Here is a 20,457-nt window from a genome sequence, read left to right on the forward strand (position 1 = left end):
CTTTTGTTTCTTGTCCTGCCCTCTGGGGCTTTGAAGAATAAACCAATCCTCTCTTCTCTATGTCAGCTCTTCAAACCCTGGGAGGCTGTTTTCATGTCCCCCCACCCCCCATCCTTCCCTTGGAGAAGTTGGACACACTTAGGTCCCTCAACCATTTGTCATAGGGTTTATTCTCCAGCCCCTTTATCACCTTCCTGGATCTTCTCTGCACCCTTTCTGGGGCTCCGCATCTTTTTGGGTATCCAGGCGACCAGAATTAACCCAGGATCTCAAATGTGGCCTCGCTTAGTGCAGGACACGGTGTGTTATTGCTTCCCCTGATCTTGATGTTCTCCCTCCATTGATGCAGCCCCAGGACTGTTCTGCTTTTTTGGCAGCTCCCCCTGATCCATGGCTGCGAAGAGGCGCTCTGAGGGGTCTCCCCTCCCCCTCGCTTTGAAGAAGGAGACAATCCCCTCTTCTATGTGGCAGCCCCCCAAGTTCTATAAGGCAGTTCTCGTGTGTGTGTCGTCCCCTCCCGATTCTTCTCTGCCAGGGCCTAGAAATCCCTCCCTCCTTCAGTCTCTTCACCATATAAGATTTGGCCTCCAGATCCTTTATGAACTTTTGCTGCTCTTCTCTGCGGTTTCTAAGGTCTCAGTGTCTGTTTTGTATCGTGGTCACCAGAGATGTACCCAGCATTCCAAGGGGAGCCACATTTGTGCAGAATAAACTGACATGATGACTTCTAATCTTGATGTTCTCCCTCTGTTGATGCAGCCCAAGACTCCCTTGGCTTTTTGGGCAGCTTCCCCTGATCCCCGGCTGGGAGGGACACTGAGACGGGTCTCCCCTCCTCTTCGCCTGCGTCCCTCCCCCCAGGATCAGATAAACCTCCTGCTTTTCCCAGCCTCGCAGTTCCGCCCCTCCCCCCAAGAAGTGGAATTCCTGGAAGGGGATTTCCCGATGGAACTTTCACTTTCCCCTCCTCGCCAGTTGCGCCTGGATGTCTGCCTAGCAACAATGACGACAGAGGTAGGCTTTTTTCCTACTGGTTGAGTTCGCCCAATCGCCAGCCGGCTCTGGATTGTTGAGTTGTTGACCACCCGGAGCCCCTCTTGGTTTGCTTGAGACTTCCGGAGAGCGGGTCGAAGGTGGAGGATCGAGGCCAGGATGTCTCTCCGCTCTGCGCCCTGGCTGCTCCTGGCGTTGGTGGCGGTCGCCCTACGAGGGAGCTGCTTCGGTGGGTCCCTTTGAGGGCCTTGGGGGGGGGGGGTGTCTCCCATTTTATCAGGCAGGGAATCGCTCTCTCTCTCCTCCCCCCAAAAAAGTTTATTCCCAGAAGGAGACTCCTGATTCGGTCCTCTTTCTAGTCCGCTCCCTCTCCCCCTCTGGCCACTTTGGGATTAGGCTCCAAAGTTGCCCCCCTCCAGGAGAGCCCCTCTGGGAACAGGACAAGGGTGGACCCTCCAGATGTCACTCAAGTCTACTTGGGCGCCCCGAATCTCAGTTCCTTCCCTCCCCCAAAGTGGAGATTGTCGGAAAGCGGCGTTTGCAGGTGATCAGGTCAGTTCACAAACTTCCTGGCTGCCTTCGCCCAACCCCTCCGCCTGGGTCCTCTTCCCTGCCTTTAGCTGTGATTCGTGGCTCTTTGGGGCTTCTGGTGCTGGGAGGACCCGGCTGGTTTCTGGGTTTCCCAGCATTGGCAGAGGCGGAGGCTGGTGCAAAGGAGCGATGGGGATAAGGCTGCCCTGTGAATGCATCAGGATAAGAGTCTGGAGAGAGAAAGGCTCCTGGAATATCCTTCCTCAGGATTCCCCTTTCTTCCTTTTCACTTTCTCCTGGATCCTCACCCTCCCATTGCATCCCAAACCCCAAGATCCCCCCCAAAATTTTTCTGGGATAAGCAGGAATCATTTGCCTCCTTGGGTGTTCCTTCTTCCATTCCAGAAGCCCCCAATGTGGGACAATTTGCAGAATTAAAATAGATGAAATCTAATATTATGATGTTATTATTCCTTAGTAATCAGGAGGGGGCCTTGGGGTGTTCCTGGTTGATTGCTCAGAGAAACTATCAGGGCAGAAGTTTTTCAAAAGACAGAAAGAAAAGCTAACAGCTAATCTTAAGGATTAAAGAGGCTGGTTGGAGGCAGAAGAAGAGAAGAACCTCTGGATGGGGAGCATGAAATGAAGGGCTTGCTTGGAGACAGACAGGCCCAAACTGACATGAAGGGGTTTCTTGACTGTGAGGATGTCCAACCCGAGTTCCATTCAGACGTTTCTCCTCTCAGGCAGACTTCAGGCTTCCTGACTGCTCAGCCCCACAAGGGAAAGAAACAAGGGTTCTGGATCACGGAGAGTCCGATCCCCCCTCCTTCTGTTGGAGAAAAGCTCCGATCCCTTTGGATCCTGAAATCTCCCCAGAGCAGGAAGTGGATCTGGGGCTCCCTCTCCCCAAAAGCTCTGAGAAGCCTCCGGGATTGTGGGGAGGAGCAGGAAGGGGGAGGCCCAGGCCTTTGCCTTGGACTGGGAAGGACTGGGAGGCCATACTGGAGGGAATGGGCAGTGGGAGTACAGGGAGTCCTCTACTTAAAACAGTTCATTTCGTGACTGTTCAAAGTTGCAATATCATTGAAAATAATGACAGTATGACAATTTTTCGCACTTATGACCATTTTAGTGTCCTCATCGTCACATCTGAGATTTGGATGCTTGGCAACTGATTCGTATTTATGACGGTTGCAGTCTCCCCATATCATGTGACCCCCTTTTGCAACATTCTGACAAGCAAAGTTAATGGAGAAGCCAGATTCACTTAACAACCAGGTTATTAATTTAACAACTGCAATGATTCATTTAACAACTGTGGCAAGAAAATTTGTAAAATGGAGCAAAACTCACTTAACAAATGTCTCACTTAGCCACAAAAAATGTGGGCTCAATGGTGGTCATAAGCCGAGGACTACCTGTATTTATTACTCTGCGCTTTGGAGGTCCTGCCCTTTTCCATGGAGACCCAGGTTCTGCCCAAATAAGTCCCATGAAGGATCCTGAAAATGATTTTGAAAATATTTGTTGCTCTGAAATAATTTCTGATCTGAAATTCTGAGAACGGAGACCAAAAAGGGGCCTTGGGGATCTTCCAGCTTAACTGATTTCCCAGCAGCATTTTATTCATTTTCTTTTTTTTTAATTCTTTTAACCTTCTTAGAAGCTGTTGTTTTTCTGTTCATTGGGCAGCCTTAGAGTCTCTTCCATGTTTGTATTTTGACAATGAAAACTAAACGGTGACTTAATGTGATTCCCCCCCCCCCCCATTGTTAGTGAAGTTTTATGTCTTGTGAATGGAGCCTGTCCTCCAAGGAAGGCCTGGAAAAACTTTAATGTTCCTCAGTCAGGAGTTTGCATGATGGCAACTGAAATAATTTTCTATGTTTAATCTTTGGTTCCCGGAGGGGCTTTAAAAGTGACAGGACCCTCCCCACAGACACAGAGGATGAGTTTAGGGAGAGGAGCCCAGGTGAGCCCCCCCCAACATGGGTGTTTTCAGCAGGAACTCCCACGCAGACCCAGTGGGGGCAGGGGGTGGGGACATGGATTTGTGTGGGTGAGGGGAATTCTGGGAATTGAAGTCCAAATGGCTGAGAAACTCTGATTGAGGCCTTTACGTTGAGAGTCTCTGATCCTGTGAAGGGATGGAGAGCAGGATCCCAATCCCCTCCCGAGGAGGCTGAGGGGCATTTCTGCCTTTCTTTGGGCTGACAAAGTGCAGGATGAGCCCCAGAGGAGGACGAGGGTCAGAGCAGCTTCTGGGGAAAGTGAAGGGGGAGATTCAGAGGAAAAGCCTCCGGGAATGATGGTTCCGGGGCCCTAACTGGGTTGCTGAGATAAAGAAATCTTGGGAGAATCCCAGTGAGATTCCCTGTGGGAGGAGGGGGAGCCCCTTGGAGTCCTGGGTTCAAGGCCGATTCCTGCTCAGACGGCTGAACTCTGGGAGGGGAGGGGGATTGTCCAGGGTGGTGGGAGAGGGACAGGAGGAAGATTTGGGAGGCTACGTGGCTTCATTGCTGCTCCCTTCTCTGCCCTCTTTGCCTCCCCATATTGAGGTTAGGGTGAGGGTTCACATTGGCCTCTGGTCTCACCCAGATTCCCCCTCCCCCATTTTATAACATCTGCAGCTTTTAACCAGCCACTTTGGCCCCCAGTGATGTCAATGGACAGTTGGGGTTTCCTGCTGCTTTTGAGCTTCTGGGGGTGGAATCCCCTCTTTTACCTGTGGGGCCACTGCAGCCTCCTTGGGGCAGAGACTGAGCAATCCAGAAGGGGGTTTGAGGGAGGCCTTGCTGGAAGCAGGGAGGACACAATTGGGGCAGGTGAAGTTTGGGGGACCCGACCTTCCCCTCCTCTCTCACCCCCCAATTTCCCTGCCCTCCAAACCTTCAGGCCTCCCAGAAGCTTCTTCTTTACCTCTCAGTCACTCCCTCATTTAACCTCCTGCCTCCTCTCCCCCCATCTCCCTCTTCCTTTCCCCCCTTCCTCCTCCTCCCCCAGCTCTCTTCTTCCTCCTCTTCTTTCTTCTTCCTCCACAGAGCCTCAGATGGGATCCTCCATGGGATCCGGGTCCTTGACTGAAGCCCCCTAACTCTTCTCTTCTGGCTCCCTTCCAGGCACCTCCTCCCACTCCATGAAGTATTTCTACACCTCCATCTCGGACCCCAGTCAGGGGCAGCAGCCCCACTTTGTTGCTGTGGGGTACGTGGATGATCAGGTCTTTGTTCACTATGACAGCCACAGCCAGAGATTGCAGCCTCGAGTCTCCTGGGTGGAGAAGTTTGGGAAGGAGGATCCCCTATACTGGGACAGTCAGACCCAGAGAGCACGTGCCCAAGAGGAGTCGTTCAGAGGACACCTGGAGATTCTGAGGCGTCGCTACAATCAGAGCGAAGGTGACTGATGGGTCGGGTGGCTCCTCCGGCCCCATAATCCCCTCCCTAGAACCAGAGGGGGGAGAAAGGGGGTGTCCCTTCAAAGGGAAAGGCTCCTTCCACACCTTTTGAAAAGCCGTTTTTTATATATGTTTATTCTTTTCTTTAATCTATATAAGATTGTCCTTATTGTGAACTAGGACAGTGGGTTATAGGTGAAGTAACTGAGGTGGAGACAGGAATAAAGTCTAACAAGTTTATTCCTCAAATGCAACAAGCTGACAATGGAAACCGGCTTTGAGACAGGCACAGCGCGGCTTCTCATCTGACAGCTCCCTTTTATACTCAGAGCTGTCAGAGGGTAAGCCAATCAGCTGTCGACTATCTCCCGCCATTAAACAAACTCAGTGAGCATGCTCAGAACGTGACACTCCTTCCCACCACGTTCGCGCAAGCTTAGTGTCAGCACCTCTTCATTGAGTAATTAGGAAAGAAGACCACGAGACTCCATGGGTAGAAATCAAGTGTACTTTTACTAATTATAAATGATTAGAAGCGTAGCAAAGCGAAGACTGACTATTTAGGCGCGAAAGCGATTGATATATAAAATAACCCATTCCCCACCCCTTGGCATCCCAGTTACAGTCCAATCATAATTCTCCTAAGTATCAGGCGTGAGATAACTTCGAAAGGCATCACCAAGATGGAATGTCGGTGCCGTTAGCCTTGGCGGGAACCTCCTCCGCATGCGTAGTCCGACAGGCAGCAGAACTCCAGAATCTTCCTCCAGCACAATTAGTAACCCCTCCCAAATACCATGCCCTCCCTCCCCGTTTCATGGCAGCCGAAGCAGCAGCAAAGCAGAGGCTGACACTTAGTCTTACAAGTAGGCCGGGTGCCGCCAAACCCGGCCCGAACAGCATGGCTCTCTGTCAACGTCTGGAGTGGACGGTCGACTTCCGGAGGACATGGACTCGCTGGATGCCGGCGGCGCAGGATACAGAGGCAACAAGGGACGGAGCAGCTCCCCCAGTAAGTCGTCGTTTTGTACTTCTGGGCCGGCTGCAAGTGCATCCGCGGGGGCTGCGTTTCTGGCCGCGGCGCCATCCTCCATTTGGGACTGGACAGGCTGTTCCATTGGTTTTCCTCATTTGGCCCGCATCTGGTCATAGTGGCGCCGCCACTCTCGGCCGTCGTTCAGCTTCACCCTGTAAGAACAGGGCCCGGTCTGGTCAGTCACAACACCTGGCAGCCACAAGGGATGGCCTACGTAGTTCCTAACGTATACTGCTTCTCCCCTGGTGAAAGATCGCCCCCCCCCCCCACCCACAGTAGAGTCTAAGGGCTTAGCGGTGGAGTAATTAAGGTGCAGCCTATCGAAGGCGTTCCTCAGACATCGGCCCATCAACAGCTCAGCGAGGCTAACGTTGGTGGTTGAGCAAGGTCTAGTGTGATGGGCCAACAAGAAAGCATTGATGCGTTCCTGCCAACTCGCGGGGCCCATCTTGTTGAGAGCTTATTTGAAGGAGCGCACCATGCGCTCCACCAAGCCATTGCTAGCCGGGTGGAAGAGAGAAATCAATGTGTGACGGACCCCCATAGAGGCCAGGAAACCCTCAAATTTGGCGGACATCAGCTGTGGTGCGTTATTGGAACCAGCATGTCCGGGATTCCATGAGTGGCGAATAACCTGCGAACGGCCCCCATCAGTATGTCAGCAGTGGTGGATGACATCCTGACAATCTCCAGCCATTTAGGAAATGCGTCTATACCACAATGAGGAGGACCTATCCTTGGATGGGGTCCACAAAATCAACATGTAAGTGGGACCATGGCGAGCTAGGCTGTTCCCATTCCCGTGGCTCAGCTCTCGGTGGAGCTGCCTGCGAGCACTGGCATTGAGGGCACCCTGAGACATGGGCGGTGATGTCCTGATCTAGCTTAGGCCACCACAGGTAACTATGGCCTAACGCTTTCATGCATACGATCCCGGGATGATCGCAGTGCAGCTTATTAAGGACTGCGGCTCTTAGAGGGGGCGGAACAATGACCCTATGGCCCCATAACAGGCAGCCGCTCTGTACAGAGAGCTCTGGCAGGCGGGTTTTGTATGGAAAGAATTCTGGCCCTACGCTGTCCCTTGGCCACCCCCTTTTTACCCAATCTAAGACCTGGGAGATTACCTTGTCCTTTGCGGACAGCCGGGCGATGTCAGCAGCCGTAACCGGCAGGCAAAGGTTGTCCACCAACAACACAAAAAAAATGGGTGCAGGGTCTTCCAGCACTTTGGGCAAGGGGCATCTACTGAGGGTGTCAGCGTGGGCAATCTGCTTCCCTGAGCGGTGGAGAAGGGCATAGTCATAAGCAGCAAGGAACACAGTCCACTGGTATCATGCGAGGGGACATCACCTGCGGAGGTTGCCTGTCCCCAGCGAGCAACCCGAGGAGCGATTTGTGATCGGTGACAATCTGGAACCGGCAGCCGTAAAGATAGTGGTGAAACCGCCGGACCCTGGCCACAATGGCAAGGTCTTCTTTGTCAATTTGAGTGTAGTTTCTTTCAGCTGCGGACATGGTTCTGGAGAAAAACGCCACTGGTATCTCAGTGCCATTTGGCAACTGGTGGCATAGTACTGCGCCGATGCCATACTGGGAAGCATCACAGGCCAGCAGCAGAGGCAAGTGTTCATTGTATTGAGCGAACACAGCGTTTGACACCAGCAGTTGTTTTACCGCTTTGAATGCAGCGGCTTCTCTGCAGCCCCAGACCCAGGGAGCTTTCAGGTCCAGCAGGCGGTGGAGTGGTTCAGCCATGGAGGCCTTGTGGGGCAGGAACAGGGCATAGAAATTGAGCAGTCCAAGGAAGGCTTGGAGTTCAGCTCTTGTGGACGGTGTAGGAGCCTCCAATATAGCTTTGGTTTTAGAAGCAGTGGGGTGGATGCCCTTGGCATCTACCAGGAACCCCAGGAATTCAACTTGGTTTACAGCAATTTGGCATTTTTCCCACTTAACTTTCAGTCCCATTTGTTGAAACTTTTGTAAAACTGCATGCAGTCTGGACATAAGTTCTGCATGGCAGGAGGCAGAAATTAGGACATCGTCAAAGTACGGGACAACGCCACTGAGTCCATGGAGCAACCGCTCCATCAAGCTCTGGAACAAGCCTGGGGCAATGCTTACCCCGAACTGCAACCGGCGGCATTTGAAAGCGCCCCGATGAGTTATGATGGTTTGGGCTTCTGCAGCATCATTGTCGACCATCAGCTGCTGGTAAGCCTGGTCGAGGTCCAGCTTTGCGAAAATGGAGCCTTCGCCCAAGGTGTGAAGCAGATGTTGGACCACTGGCACAGGGCACTGTTCCCTCTAAGGTGCGCGGCTGTGTGGCCGCGCACGTGGCAAGAAACCCCCGCGCAGAGGTTTCTAACTGCAGCTCAGAGATTTCTATCAAAGCAAACGTGGGGAAGTCCTTTGCAGGCGGCTAGAACTGGCCACCCGCAAAGGACTTCCCCAGACTGGGAGAGATATTAAAAAAAAACGGTGGTCCTTCTAGCTCGCTTTGTTGCTTGGTTTGCTGCAGCCCTGGGGAGTCATGGAGAGGGCGAGTCAGAGGCAGCCCAGCACCTGGCGTCCCCCCCCCCCGCCTTGGCGGCACCGAGATGGCTCTCCTGAACGCCTGACCTGCCGGTATCTCCCCCCTCCCGCTTTCCGCCTTCTGGAAGCCCATCGCTTCGGGCGCTTCAGGCTCTTTCCTTTCCTCCCATCCCTTGCCCTGCTTTCTGCTCGGACGGAATATCTGCTGCTGCCTCCTCCTCCCCCAACAGCACTGCCGGATTTGCTGCCCAACACTGCGGCTGAGGTGAAGCCGCCAAAGCTCCTGCCAGCACCCCTGCTTAGGTGAGGTGTTCCGAGCAGAGGGGGAGGCAGGCACCGCCCCCGCTGCCATGGGCGGGGGCGCCTGCGGGAGCTTTGGCGGCTTCACCTCGGCTGCAACGCTGGGCAGCAAATGTGGTGGTCCTCTTGGAGGAGGAGGGGGAGGCGGCAGGAGTTATTCTGGTGGGGGGGAGGCTCGTCGGCATCTTCAGCGGCAGCCCTGCCCCTTGTGAAAAAACCCGAAGATGGAGCAGATCCACGCAGATGACGTCGCCGCCACATGACTGGAGGAGGAATTCTGGGAGTTGAAGTCCACAGTCTTAAGCTGTCAGGTTTGAAGATCCCTGTGTTTTTTCCCCCTAAAGGGTTATGGGTGCAAGGATCTTGTAACTTGACAGCTTTAAGACTTGCATGCTTCACTGCCAGAGTTTCTGAGCCAACATGACTGGAGGAGGAATTCTGGGAGTTGAAGTCCATAAGTCTTAAAGCTGTCAGGTTTGAAGACCCCTGAGGTTTTTTTTCTAAAGGGTTAGGGATGCGAGGGTCTTGTAACTTGACAGCTTTAAGACTTGCATGCTTCACTGCCAGAGTTTCTGAGCCAACATGACTGGAGGAGGAATTCTGGGAGTTGAAGTCCACAAGTCTTAAAGCAGTCAGGTTTGAAGACCCCAGAGGTTTTTTTTTCTAAAGGGTTAGGGGTGCGAGGGTGTTGTAACAATAGCTTTAAGATTTGTGTGCTTCAAAAGCTAGACTTTCTGAGCCAACATTTTGGTTGCTAAGCAGGACCGTTGTGAACTGATACTGATATTATATAACACTTTTAATTAAGCGGGTACCTTGAATAAACATAACTTTGAGTTTCAAATAATATTGATTTTGTTGTTGTCTTAGGTGACATCTGTTAAAAAAATTCAGGTGCTCAGGCATGAAAATGTACCGCTCAAACACTATACATTTCCGCTCACACTGAAAAAAAATTAGAGGGAACATTGGCACAGGGTAGGCGTTAGATGGCAGCGCACGGTTGATAGAGCAGCGGTAGTCAGTGCAGATTCTGACGCTGCCATCGGGCTTGATGGGCTTAGTGATTTAGTGATTTTAGTGATTTTATTAGTATTTATAGGCCGCCCTTTTCCCTGAGGGGACTCAGGGCGACTTACATAAAATAAGGAAGGGAGGGTACAAGACAATAGACACAAAACAATACATAAAAGTAAAATAGTAAACAACATTCATTCATCATTCGGGTGGGGATCTTTATCCCCAGGCCTGACGGGCTAGCCAGGTCTTAAGGGCTGTGCGGAAGGTCTGGACGGTGGTGAGGGTACGAATCTCCACGGGGAGATCGTTCCAAAGGGTCGGAGCTACTACTGAAAAGGCTCTCCTCCGTGTGGTTGCCAGTCGACACTGACTGGCAGATGGAACTCGGAGGAGGCCTAATCTGTGCAATCTAATTGGTCGCAAGGAGGTAATTGGCAGGAGGCGGTCTCTCAAGTACGCAGATCCACTACCATGGAGGGCTTTATGAGTGACAAGTAGCACCTTGAAGCGCACCCGGAGATCAACAGGTAGCCAGCGCAGCTCTCGGAGGATAGGTGTTATGTGGGCGAACCGAGGTGCACCCACAATCGCTCGCGCAGCCGCGTTCTGGACTAGCTGAAGTCGCCGGATCCTCCTCAAGGGCAGCCCCATGTAGAGCACATTGCAGTATTCCAGCCTAGAGGTCACAAGGGCCCGAGTGACTGTTGTGAGGGCCTCCCGGTTCAGGTAGGGTCGCAACTGGCGTACCAGGCGAACCTGGGCAAATGCCCCCCTGGTCACAGCCGTCAGATGGTGGTCGAAAGTCAGCTGTGGGTCCAGGAGGACTCCCAAGTTGCGAACCCTCTCTGAGGGGTATAAAATTTGACCCCCCAGCCTGAGCGATGGAACACTGGTCGAATTATTGGGAGGGAAACACAACAGCCACTCGGTCTTCTCCGGGTTGAGTACAAGCTTGTTAGCCCTCATCCAGTCCATAACGGCCTCAAGACCCCGGTTCATCACGTCCACCGCTTCATTGAGTTGGCACGGGGCGGACAGATACAACTGAGTATCGTCCGCGTATTGATGGTATCTTATCCCGTGCCTCCGAATGATCTCACCCAGCGGTTTCATGTAGATGTTAAATAGTAGGGGGGATAAGACGATTGGGGCCTCCCATCTCACATGGTCCACTGGCTCAAGGACCTCTTGCGCGATGAGCTTGTCTAGCTCAGCGTCTACTTTAGGCTTGAGAGCAATTGGCACACGCCGCAGCTTCATGCGGATGGGAGGCACCAAAGGATCGAGGTTGAAGGATACAGGCGTGCCTTTGTACTTTCCCAGCTGACCGTCAAACACACCAGGAAACTCTTTAACTAGGCAGTCCAGGTCAGATGGTTGAACGCTGTGTATGCCGCTGATCTGAAGGCCGAGGGAGTCAAACCAATCCAGCCCAAGGAGACTGGGTAGCGTCCCCTCAACAATGATGAGTGGTAGCCTGCCTTCAAACCCCTTGAACTGGACATTAAATTTGCTAGTGCCGATTACAGGGATCAGGTTCCCCTGATAGTCTCTGAGGGTCAAATTGCAACTTTGAAGGCGGTGCTTCGCAAGTTTCGGAATCAGTCTTTTTATGGTGCTCCAGGACACAATGGAAGTGGCAGAGCCCGTATTGAGCTCCATCTGACACGGGGCCCCTTCGATGTACACCATCAGCTGGATCTTCTTTTTGATGCTGTGGCAAGATTGCCAGTTGATTGATTCACCGCTCGGTGTATTGCAAAGGATTGCGTGACACTCAACCCTTGGTTTCTTTGGTCCCTCCGGCACCCAACAAGACTTTTGACTTTTGGTGGCCTGGAACCCTGGGGCGTTCATCGGCTGGGATGTCCGGCACATTCTGGCAATGTGCCCTCTTCTGCCGCAGCGCTGGCAGAGGGCTTGTCTAAATCTGCATTCAGCTCTTTCATGGTTGCCTCTGCAACCAATACATGCAGATTTAGGGGTACCCTTGCCTCTCACATAGCTCTTTTTGTTCGCCTCATTAAGGCGGTTTATGTCCTCCTCCACCTCCTCAGGCTCTGAGTCTTCGCTTACTTCCCCTTGGTGAACTGCAGCCATGCTGGATGTTTCCAAGGGGTCAGCAGTGGCGGAGGGGTGATGCTGCTTTATAGTGACTAGGGAAGTTGAGGCTAGCTCCGCTGGACGGGCCTCATCTAATGCAGACTTGAATGACAGGTCTACCTTTGCTAAGAGACGCCGCTGCAGCCTCAAGTCTCGGATGCCACAAACCAGCCGATTGAGTAAGGCGTTGGGAGTGACAGAGCTCGGTTCCAAATTGTGACTTCAGCTAGTGACTTCAGCTCGTGGTGACCAGCTCGCTCCTGACCTCAATTTGGCGATCCCATCCTTCGTCGCCAGTATTGTGAACTAGGACAATGGGTTATAGCCGAAGTAGCTGAGGCAGAGACAGGAATAAAGGCTAACAAGTTTATTCCTCAAACGCAACAAGCTAACAATGGAAACCGGCTTTGAGACAGGCACAGCGCGGCTTCTCATCTGATAGCTCCCTTTTATACTCGGAGCTGTCAGATGGTAAGCCAATCAGCTGTCGACTATCTCCCGCCATTAAACAAACTTGGTGAGCATGCTCAGAACGTGACAGTCCTTGTCTCCATTGCTGACGATTTCTGCCAATTGCACTTAATGGAAACGTGTTTAAATTTCTCCATCTCTCTTTCTGGATGTTGATATAAACTGAGGTCAAAAGAGACCGAAATCTCCCCTCCCCCCATGACAGTTGGAGGGTCCTGGGTGGATCTCCTGCTGTGGGGGAGGAAGGGGATCACAGGCCTCTCCTCTCCCTGAAAAAAGGGCAGGTGGATCCTGAGGAGATCTTGGGGGAAGCAGATCCTTGTCCTTCTCTCTGTTTTCACTGCAGAGAAATGAGGGATCTGGTGCAGATCCACCTGGGGAGACTAGATCCCTTTCCTTCTCCCCCTTTTTGGGGGCAATGAGGGGGGCCCAAACGCCAGGAGCTTCTCCTCATCCTCCAGTTGGAAGGAGAGGCCGGGGGGGCCAAATGGGGTGGGGGATCTTGGAGGGGGGATCAGAGGTCCAGGATCCTCCCGATGGTCTCGAGGGGGAAAGAGAGGAAAGGAAGAAGCCTCCATTTGGGCCCCTTCCTGAGTCCCTCAGAGCCTTCCTGGCTTCCCCTCCTTGGTCCCTCAGGCTGAACTCCTGCCCTGCCCTCTTGGAGGGGCTGCCCTGGATGGGGGGAGGCTCTTTCTTCAGCATAGCCCCCCCTTCTTCTGCCACCTTTGGGGGGAGAAGATTCGCCTCCAAGGACCCTCATTTAGGAAAAGGAATGGAAGGAAATGTGTGTGTAGCTAAAGGATCCTTTTGGCTGAGGAAAACCTTCTCCACAAACATCCCCCATTTCCCCTCCTTTCCTCCCAAGAGCTCTGCCAGTCCTGGCCCTGATCCCCCAGGATCCCCCCAGATCCCTCCAGGCCCCCTGCTTTTCTCCCAGGGGATCAGAGCTGGGCCCAGAGGGCTCCCCCTGGTGGAGGAAGGAGGAAGGAGAGCGGCCGGAGGGGAGGGGAGCCTCCTTTCCAGGCTAAAGAGCCCCCAAGGTCCCAACCTTCCCTCCAAGGGAGGCTGCTTCCCCCCTCCCATCGCCTGGGTCGCCTCCTCTGGACCTTCCCCGGCACCCTCCTCTCCTTCCGGAGGCCTCTGGACCACAACTGCTCCCAATACTCCAGATGTGGTTGCTCTGCCTTGATTCATGTAGAGGCTGTGTGACATTTGCCTCTCCTGTGTTTTCAATACTGTTTTAATGATCCCTGACGTCCTGTCAGCCTTTTAAATTTCCTATCTGATTTTTACTAAAACCTTTCAACGAAAAGATAAAAACTAATAGAAAGTAACATAAGGAAAGGAGAGAGAGGAAAGTTTATAACTTCACAGCAGTTATAAACATAAATATATTTTAGCCTCTCTAAAGCCTCCTTTCTTAAGCTTTTGACCCTGGAGGATCTCTTGAACTATTTTTCAGATGTCAGGAAACCCCCTGAACATCCAGGCTCAGAGATGGGCCAGAATTGTTTCATGCGGAGACCTGTAGAGATGCATTAATAGTGTTCTTAAACTAAACATCAAAAACGAAACTTGCCTTTTCAATGTGATCCCTGTGCTTTCTTTTTGCTGCACAAATATTCAATTCTGTGCCAAACCTGAGATAAGAACACATTTCATCTTCAAGGGAAAGAAGACAATTTCTGTCTTAGCTTTGGATGCTTCTGAAATGACAGAATTTGTTCTCTGAAGTTGAAAACTGCAGCCAAATATTTAGTGTTTTCCTGTGAATCGCAAGAGATTCTTCTTGGACAGAAATCCAGACCTATTTTTCCCATGGGGAGATCAAGGAATCTCCTCTCGGGGGAAGGATCAGACTGGATCTCCCAAGGATCTTCCTCTTCCTCTAAAGGGAAGTTCTCTGGCTGAGCAGAAGATGCAGAGAAAGGATCCCCTCACCTGTCATTCCTGGGTGTGGAGAGGAAAGGAGAGGACTGGTCAGTTTAGTTCAACTCTACTTCCAGGTGGTTTTCCCTTAGATTCGAGGGTTCCTGGCGTCCTTCCTCCCTCTCAAGCCCACACAGGAGTAGAAACAATTCAGGATTTCCTTTTGGTTTCCTTTTAAATCCAAGAATCTCTTCACTTGAAGTCGAAATATCTTCTCCAGGGCCTTGCAGAGCCTGTAAGCTTCAAACTTCATTTCAAAGGTCAACAACCCTTTGGGTCTCCAGATCAGACTGGGCCACTTGCTGCTGTTGCTGAGGGAAATATTCCTTTGGGGCCCTTCGAGGCTTCATTCCCACATTGCACTAAACCATGGTTTGTTTCTGGTCAGCCCAAAGTGGGAACCAGCCCTTGTGACTTGGTGCTGTTTGTGAACACAGAGCATGATTTATGGTCACAGGGATCCCTGCAAGCTTTTTCCAGATCGACCAGATCCTCTTTGAGGCACAAGATTCTCATTCCCTCTTTGCAGCTGCAGGTTCAGGCAACTGTTCCCTCTCTGGGATCCCTTCCTCCCCCCCCCCAAGAGTCTCCCCTGCGGAGGAATGGCAGAAGGAAAGACGGAGGGGTCTCCGTCCTTCCGTTTCTTTGGGACTCCTCCTTCTTTTCTCCATCTCCCTTGGGATCCTCTGCTGGCTTTTCCAGATTCCCTTTTCCTGGGGAGATTCAGGGGCTCCATCCTGGGGGGAAAATGCAGGGATGCTGGTCGAGGGAAGGGAAAAGGGCAATTACTGATGGAGGTTTATTTTCCTTGAGTGCTGGAAGGAAATGGGGGGGTCAGTGCCTGTGTCAAGGTCACTGCAGGGAGGGGGGTCTCTGTCTATCTTGAGGACTCCCCAAACCATCCTCCTGCCTGACTTTTAGGCCTTCACACATGGCAGTGGATGTTTGGCTGTGAGCTCCGAGGAGACAGGAGCAAAGGAGGATTTTGGCAGTACGGCTATGAAGGGAGGACCTTCATCACCTTCGACAAGGAGACCCGCACTTGGGTTGCTCCCATCCCCCAAGCCCAGATCACCCAGAGGAAATGGAATGCTCTTTCACCACGAAATCAGTACTGCAAGTCCTACCTGGAGGGACTCTGCATTGAGTGGCTGGAGAAGCACCTGTCCTATGGGAAGGAAATGCTGCTGAGGACAGGTGAGCATCTGGATCCATGCTGGACTTTCCTCCTTTATGGCTGGATCTCTTGTTCACATTCAGCCCCTTTGGGTCCCTGGTCTTTAGCCTGTTTGCTCTGGTGGGAATCCCCCTCCTCCTCTTCCAGCCCCTCTTGCATGTAGACCCCCCCTTTCCCCTAGGTCTACCCCTCCCCTCCTGGGGTCCTTTATCCCTCCAGGAACAGCTGCATGAGATTAGCATCAATGGGAGAATCCCCCCCCCCACTGATGATTGCCCACAGCCCCACCCTGCCTGGGGAGGACCCTCTCTCTCTTCCATTGGCATCAACCTCTCTATGCCCCCCCCCTTTTGAGAGACAAAATCTCTTTTCCCAGTTGATCCTTGTGAAATTCCCTTTGATCTCTCTTCCTCTTAAAATTGGGGTTGTGTCCCTTGGAAAGAGGCCTGGAGCAGCCTCAGATTCAGGGGAGCAGAAGAGGAGGCAAAAAGTAGGGAGAATCTTCTGTGTGGTTGTTGTTGTCTTGAAAGGGAACCTAAAAGACCATCTCCACTTTCCCTCCCCTAAAGGGAGCAGCCCAAGATCACTCAGAGTTCAAAGCAGCCAGAGAGGAATTTCCTTGGAGCCTCAATTTGCTTCCGGAGGTTTTTCAGGCTGAGTCCCTGGGAAGGACTCAAAATCAGGAGTTCTTCTGGTTGAGCCTTTTCCAGATCTGGATAATTTCCTAAAACTCTTGGAGAGGCTGCAAGTGTGGAATGTGGATCTTTGGGTTAAAACTAAGTGGTGGGAGAGTTTCCTGCCCCTCCAAGTTTCTCATCCACCTTCCAGGCTCTGGAGGGGCTCAGAGTTAATTCTGGGGGTGCCGTTTCTGCAGAGACCCCAAAGGTGACGCTGAGCAGCCAAACGGAGGTGGAGGATGGGATGGAGACGCACATCTGCCGCGTGGATGGCTTCTACCCCAGGGAGATCGATGCCTCCTGGAGGAGGGATGGGGAGGTATGGCTGGAAGAGACCTTCCATGGGTCTGTGGCCCCCAACGCGGATGGGACCTACCACTACTGGCTCAGCATCTGGATCGACCCCAAAGAGAGGAACCGCTATCGGTGCCACGTGGAGCACGACGGCCTGCAGAAGCCTCTGGACTTGGAGCTAAAGGGTGAGAGGCTGCAGGGAGGGGAAGGCTGGGCTCTCTGGCAGGCTGGAGGGTGGTGGGAGAGAAATCTGACCCCGGCTGTGTCCAGATGTGAGCATAGCTGAGCTTTCATCCATTGGTCCTTCCAGTGTTTGAGGCTGGAGAAGCTGCAGGGACCAGACCGTAGAACTGACTTAGGGTGATAGAAAGGACAGAATCCCATCCCAATACTTGGCCGATCCTGATGAAATTCCCTATTTTACTTCAAATAATAAAATGCAAACACTCAAACTGAAGAAAAAAGTTTACAGATCTGCCCAATTCCACTCAGAGTCATGACTTATTGGGGCAGCCTATAAAAAGAACAAAAATGTTTTTATTTAATAAATGTTTGTTTTATTGTGTTGGAGAAGTTTTTGTTTTGGAAGCTGCTGTGAGTCACAAAGTGGCAAAGGGCTGTTTTTGAGTGGAAAAGCCAAAGATGAATTCAGTTGCCTTCATGCTGGGCTGGTGTGAGAAGAAGGCAGCATCCTGAGGACACGTCCTCTAACAACGGATAGCAAGGCGCCTTCATGTTACCTTGAGAAGGACCCAAAAATGAGCCCATGGAGTTTTTAATTCGGGGTATTTCCAGCTTTCACTTCTTTAGGTCTCTTCCCTGGTTGGGAAGATTGTTTGGGGTTCTCCTTCCATGATCTGCTCTTTCTCCCAATTCAGAACCAACCAATTCAAAATCCAACCTGGGGCTCATCATCGGCTGCGTTGTGGCTGCCCTTGTCCTGGCGTGTGCGATTGCTGGGATCCTGGTATTCTTCAGTAAGTATCTTTTTTGGGGAGGGGGGGTGATGGAAGGAAGATGGGGAGATCCCCCCTCAAGTCTCTCCCTTTGGGGAGCTTCTTCTGGTCTTCCTTCTGTCCTGTTTTCCCAGCCCTCTTGGGGAGCATCTGAGATCTCTGCCTCTTGCTGGGACTCCAGTTTCTATTCAGCTGAGTCTGAGATTCGGGCAGTCCTGTCTCCTTCTGAGTTGGGAAGAGGCATCCCAGTTCCTTTGTCCCTTTTAAAGGCTTTGGTCAGAGAGCAGCAGAGAAGGATTTCCATGGAAACCTTCCTCCCCTCCCAGCTGCTCCTTCTGCTTCCCCCAATTCCCCTCCATCCATCTCGGAGGCAGCAGGTCTCTCTTGGGGCAAATCAGGAGATACATTTGTATTTTGAAGATCTTTCTGTCTTGGTTGATGGGACTAAGTGACAGTGAAGCATCTGGAGTTCTTGCTCCTACAGAGGGAGAGTTTGGATGATCTCTGGTGGATTCTTTTGAACTTTCAGTTTTTTTTGTCTTTCCAGAGAGACGTCAAACCAACTACAATGCAGCACCAAGTGAGTGATTTGCCCTCTTTACACGCAATCTCCAACTTAGAGCAGGGCCAGAGGCACCATTATTTGAGAGGGGTGTGTATATGTATGTGTCTTCCTCTTCATGCTAAGAACCAGGCTGGGGAAGATGGGCCCCCTTTTCATTACAGCCAGGCTATTAGTAGAAGTGGAGTCCTCTAGGAGAAACATCTGGGAGAAGAATCCTTTAAGAAGAGGAGAAGACACAGGTGGTGGAAGGTCCCTCTGACTGAGGACATGCTCTGTTCCCCAAGTAGGCCGAGAGGAAAGGCTTGGCCAAGTGAGAGTCAGAAGCTCCATAAAATTGGGGATGAAAAGGGGGCATTTTGAGGGAAAAGGAGCTTTGGGGGGATACCAGCTGGATCTCCTCTTGGTCTCCACTTCACAAAGGCTCTCTAAGTAAGAACTGGTTACAAAAAGGAACTTTGGATCCATCTGTATCTTTTTAGGCCAGCTCTGCCTTCTGGCCTTGTGTGATATAAATACAAATTTTAAGAATTCTTTCTGATGCCTTTTAGCCAAAGCAGTTGGGTTCAAACTCTTTCCGTGTATTTGTGTGTCTTTATTTGTGTGCGAGAGAGAAAGGGAGGGAGGGAGCTGGAGTCAGAAAGAGCTGAGCTTCTCCGTCAATAAGCCAAGAGACACAGAAAGACAGACAGACATCCTCCCTCATCCTCTTTTTCTTTCCTTCTTTTCCAGTAAGTGACGGAGGATCCAGCAGTTCAGAACAGGGTAAGTTGGAGGGAGCAGCTGCTGCTGCATGAGACATTCTGACCATTTGCAAGACTTTGAGGGGGGATGAAGGGATGAAAAGAGGGAGAGGGTCCCATTTTCTAAAGGCCCCCCTAATTCATCCTCCCTGGGTTCCCTCTGAGTCTTCTTCCGGTGGAATAATAAGAATAATTGCACCCATTTTGGCTTAGTGGTGAGGACATCAGGTGAGGCTGTGAGTTCTAGTCCCGCCTTAGGCAGGAAAGCCGGCTGGGTGTCACAAAATCCACTTTCCTTGCACTGGTTGATTCTGCAGAGGAGAAGGGAAACTCTCCCTGTTGGATTCAGGCAGGGGAGGCAGCCCAGAGTCTGCATGGTGGAGCCTTGGTCCCTTTGGAGGAAAGAGCCCTCCATTCTTTGACGGGAAATGGGGAAACCACCAGTGAGGCCATCATTCCCAGTGGTTAGAGACTCCTCTGGTGGCATAGCTGAGATCTGGCTGACTGTGGAAAGGGGGGAGTGTCCCTCTCTCAGAGATGTGCCCAGCCAGGTTTAGGGCTTGGCAGCAGCCAGGAGCCCAGGGCAGGGGAAGTGGGGTGCAGTGGTCATCTGAGAATCTCTTTTGGCACTCTGGGGCCTTTGCTCCCCAGGTTTCTGGCTGTGACTCCCCATTTCTGACTCTGGGCTCCCCAGTTGGGATTGTTGCTACATACCAGCCTCCCTGCTGCATGGCCACCTCCCTGCCTCTGCTGCTAGTGGCCATCTCAGGTTGGCATGGAGTTGCCCAGGATTATGGTCTTGGGAGACTTCAATCTGCCATCCATGGGTTTGGCCTCGGAAGCAGCCATTGGGTTCATGGCCTCCATGGGACCATCCTGGACCCGCCTCAAGGGAGTGGTCAACAAACTCCAGCTGTGATCTTCTGATCAGACCAAAGACAACCTGATCTGATGGGGGAATCTGGTTTTTATTTATCGTTTTAAATATTCTACATGCCATTTTATTGAATTTTACTGTAAGCTGCCGAGAGTCACCTTGGTGAGATGTGTGACACAGAAGACCTTTAGTGATTGATTGATAAATAAATAAATAATAAGTAAATAATAAGTAAATAAATAAGTAATAATAATAAATATGAATAATAATAAATATAAAGAAATATAATTAAATAAATATTAAATAAATAGATAAATAGGTAAATAGGTAAATAGGTAAATAGATAAATAAATAGTCTGACATCCTCTGAGAAGATCCTGAAGCTGCAGAGGTCGAATGGTGAAGAGAGAGATTCGTCCTCTTCAGTGGATCCAGGCAAGGCAGAGACTCACTCTGTGTCTTTCTCTCTAATGCAGGAAGCAGCCAGGTGATTTAGTAGCCTCCTTCCAGGTGAGTTTCCCTCTGTGTGTCAGCCTTCCAAATCTCATCCAAAATTAAATCAGAGTCCAAGGCCAAGTATTCCTCAAAGTTCCAATTTATTAAGAGAGGCATGTTGGCCCATCTGTGGAAACCCGAATCTGAAAGCTTCCCGGGGTTTCCCACCCAGTTGAAAGTTCATGATCTTGCCCCCACCCACCACCACACACCCACAAATCCATCCCATGGTCCCATCTTCCACTGCCACCCTGGCAGTTCCACCCATCCAGTTCCGGTCAGGCTCAGAGTTGCAGAGAACAAGAGGTGACCTTGGTTTCTAGAAAGGATTTTCTTTATTTTGACAACAACACATTCT

General features: G+C 51.5%; 1 protein-coding gene across 2 annotated transcripts; it reads left to right on the forward strand.

The window, feature by feature from the left end:
• Positions 1-1,006: 1,006 nt before the first annotated feature.
• LOC148047239 (patr class I histocompatibility antigen, B-1 alpha chain-like) lies at positions 1,007-20,114 on the forward strand. 2 transcript variants are annotated; one of them, XM_087711307.1, is made up of 8 exons: positions 1,007-1,222; positions 4,647-4,925; positions 15,240-15,515; positions 16,370-16,651; positions 17,345-17,443; positions 17,970-18,002; positions 18,717-18,749; positions 20,081-20,114. In XM_087711307.1, exons 1-8 carry the CDS (start codon positions 1,153-1,155, stop codon positions 20,098-20,100), a joined length of 1,092 nt encoding a protein of 363 aa, XP_087567433.1. In that variant the 5' UTR covers positions 1,007-1,152; the 3' UTR covers positions 20,101-20,114. The 2 variants fall into 2 exon arrangements, with proteins under 2 accessions (XP_087567433.1, XP_087567434.1); XM_087711308.1 differs by lacking the exon at positions 15,240-15,515 and having other exon boundaries at positions 1,012-1,222.
• Positions 20,115-20,457: the final 343 nt, after the last annotated feature.

The sequence above is a fragment of the Thamnophis sirtalis genome, unplaced genomic scaffold, assembly GCF_051295495.1.
Source record: "Thamnophis sirtalis isolate CommonGarterSnake01/CBP01778 unplaced genomic scaffold, rThaSir2_p1.2 scaffold_3, whole genome shotgun sequence".
Taxonomy (NCBI): Eukaryota; Metazoa; Chordata; class Lepidosauria; order Squamata; family Natricidae; genus Thamnophis; species Thamnophis sirtalis.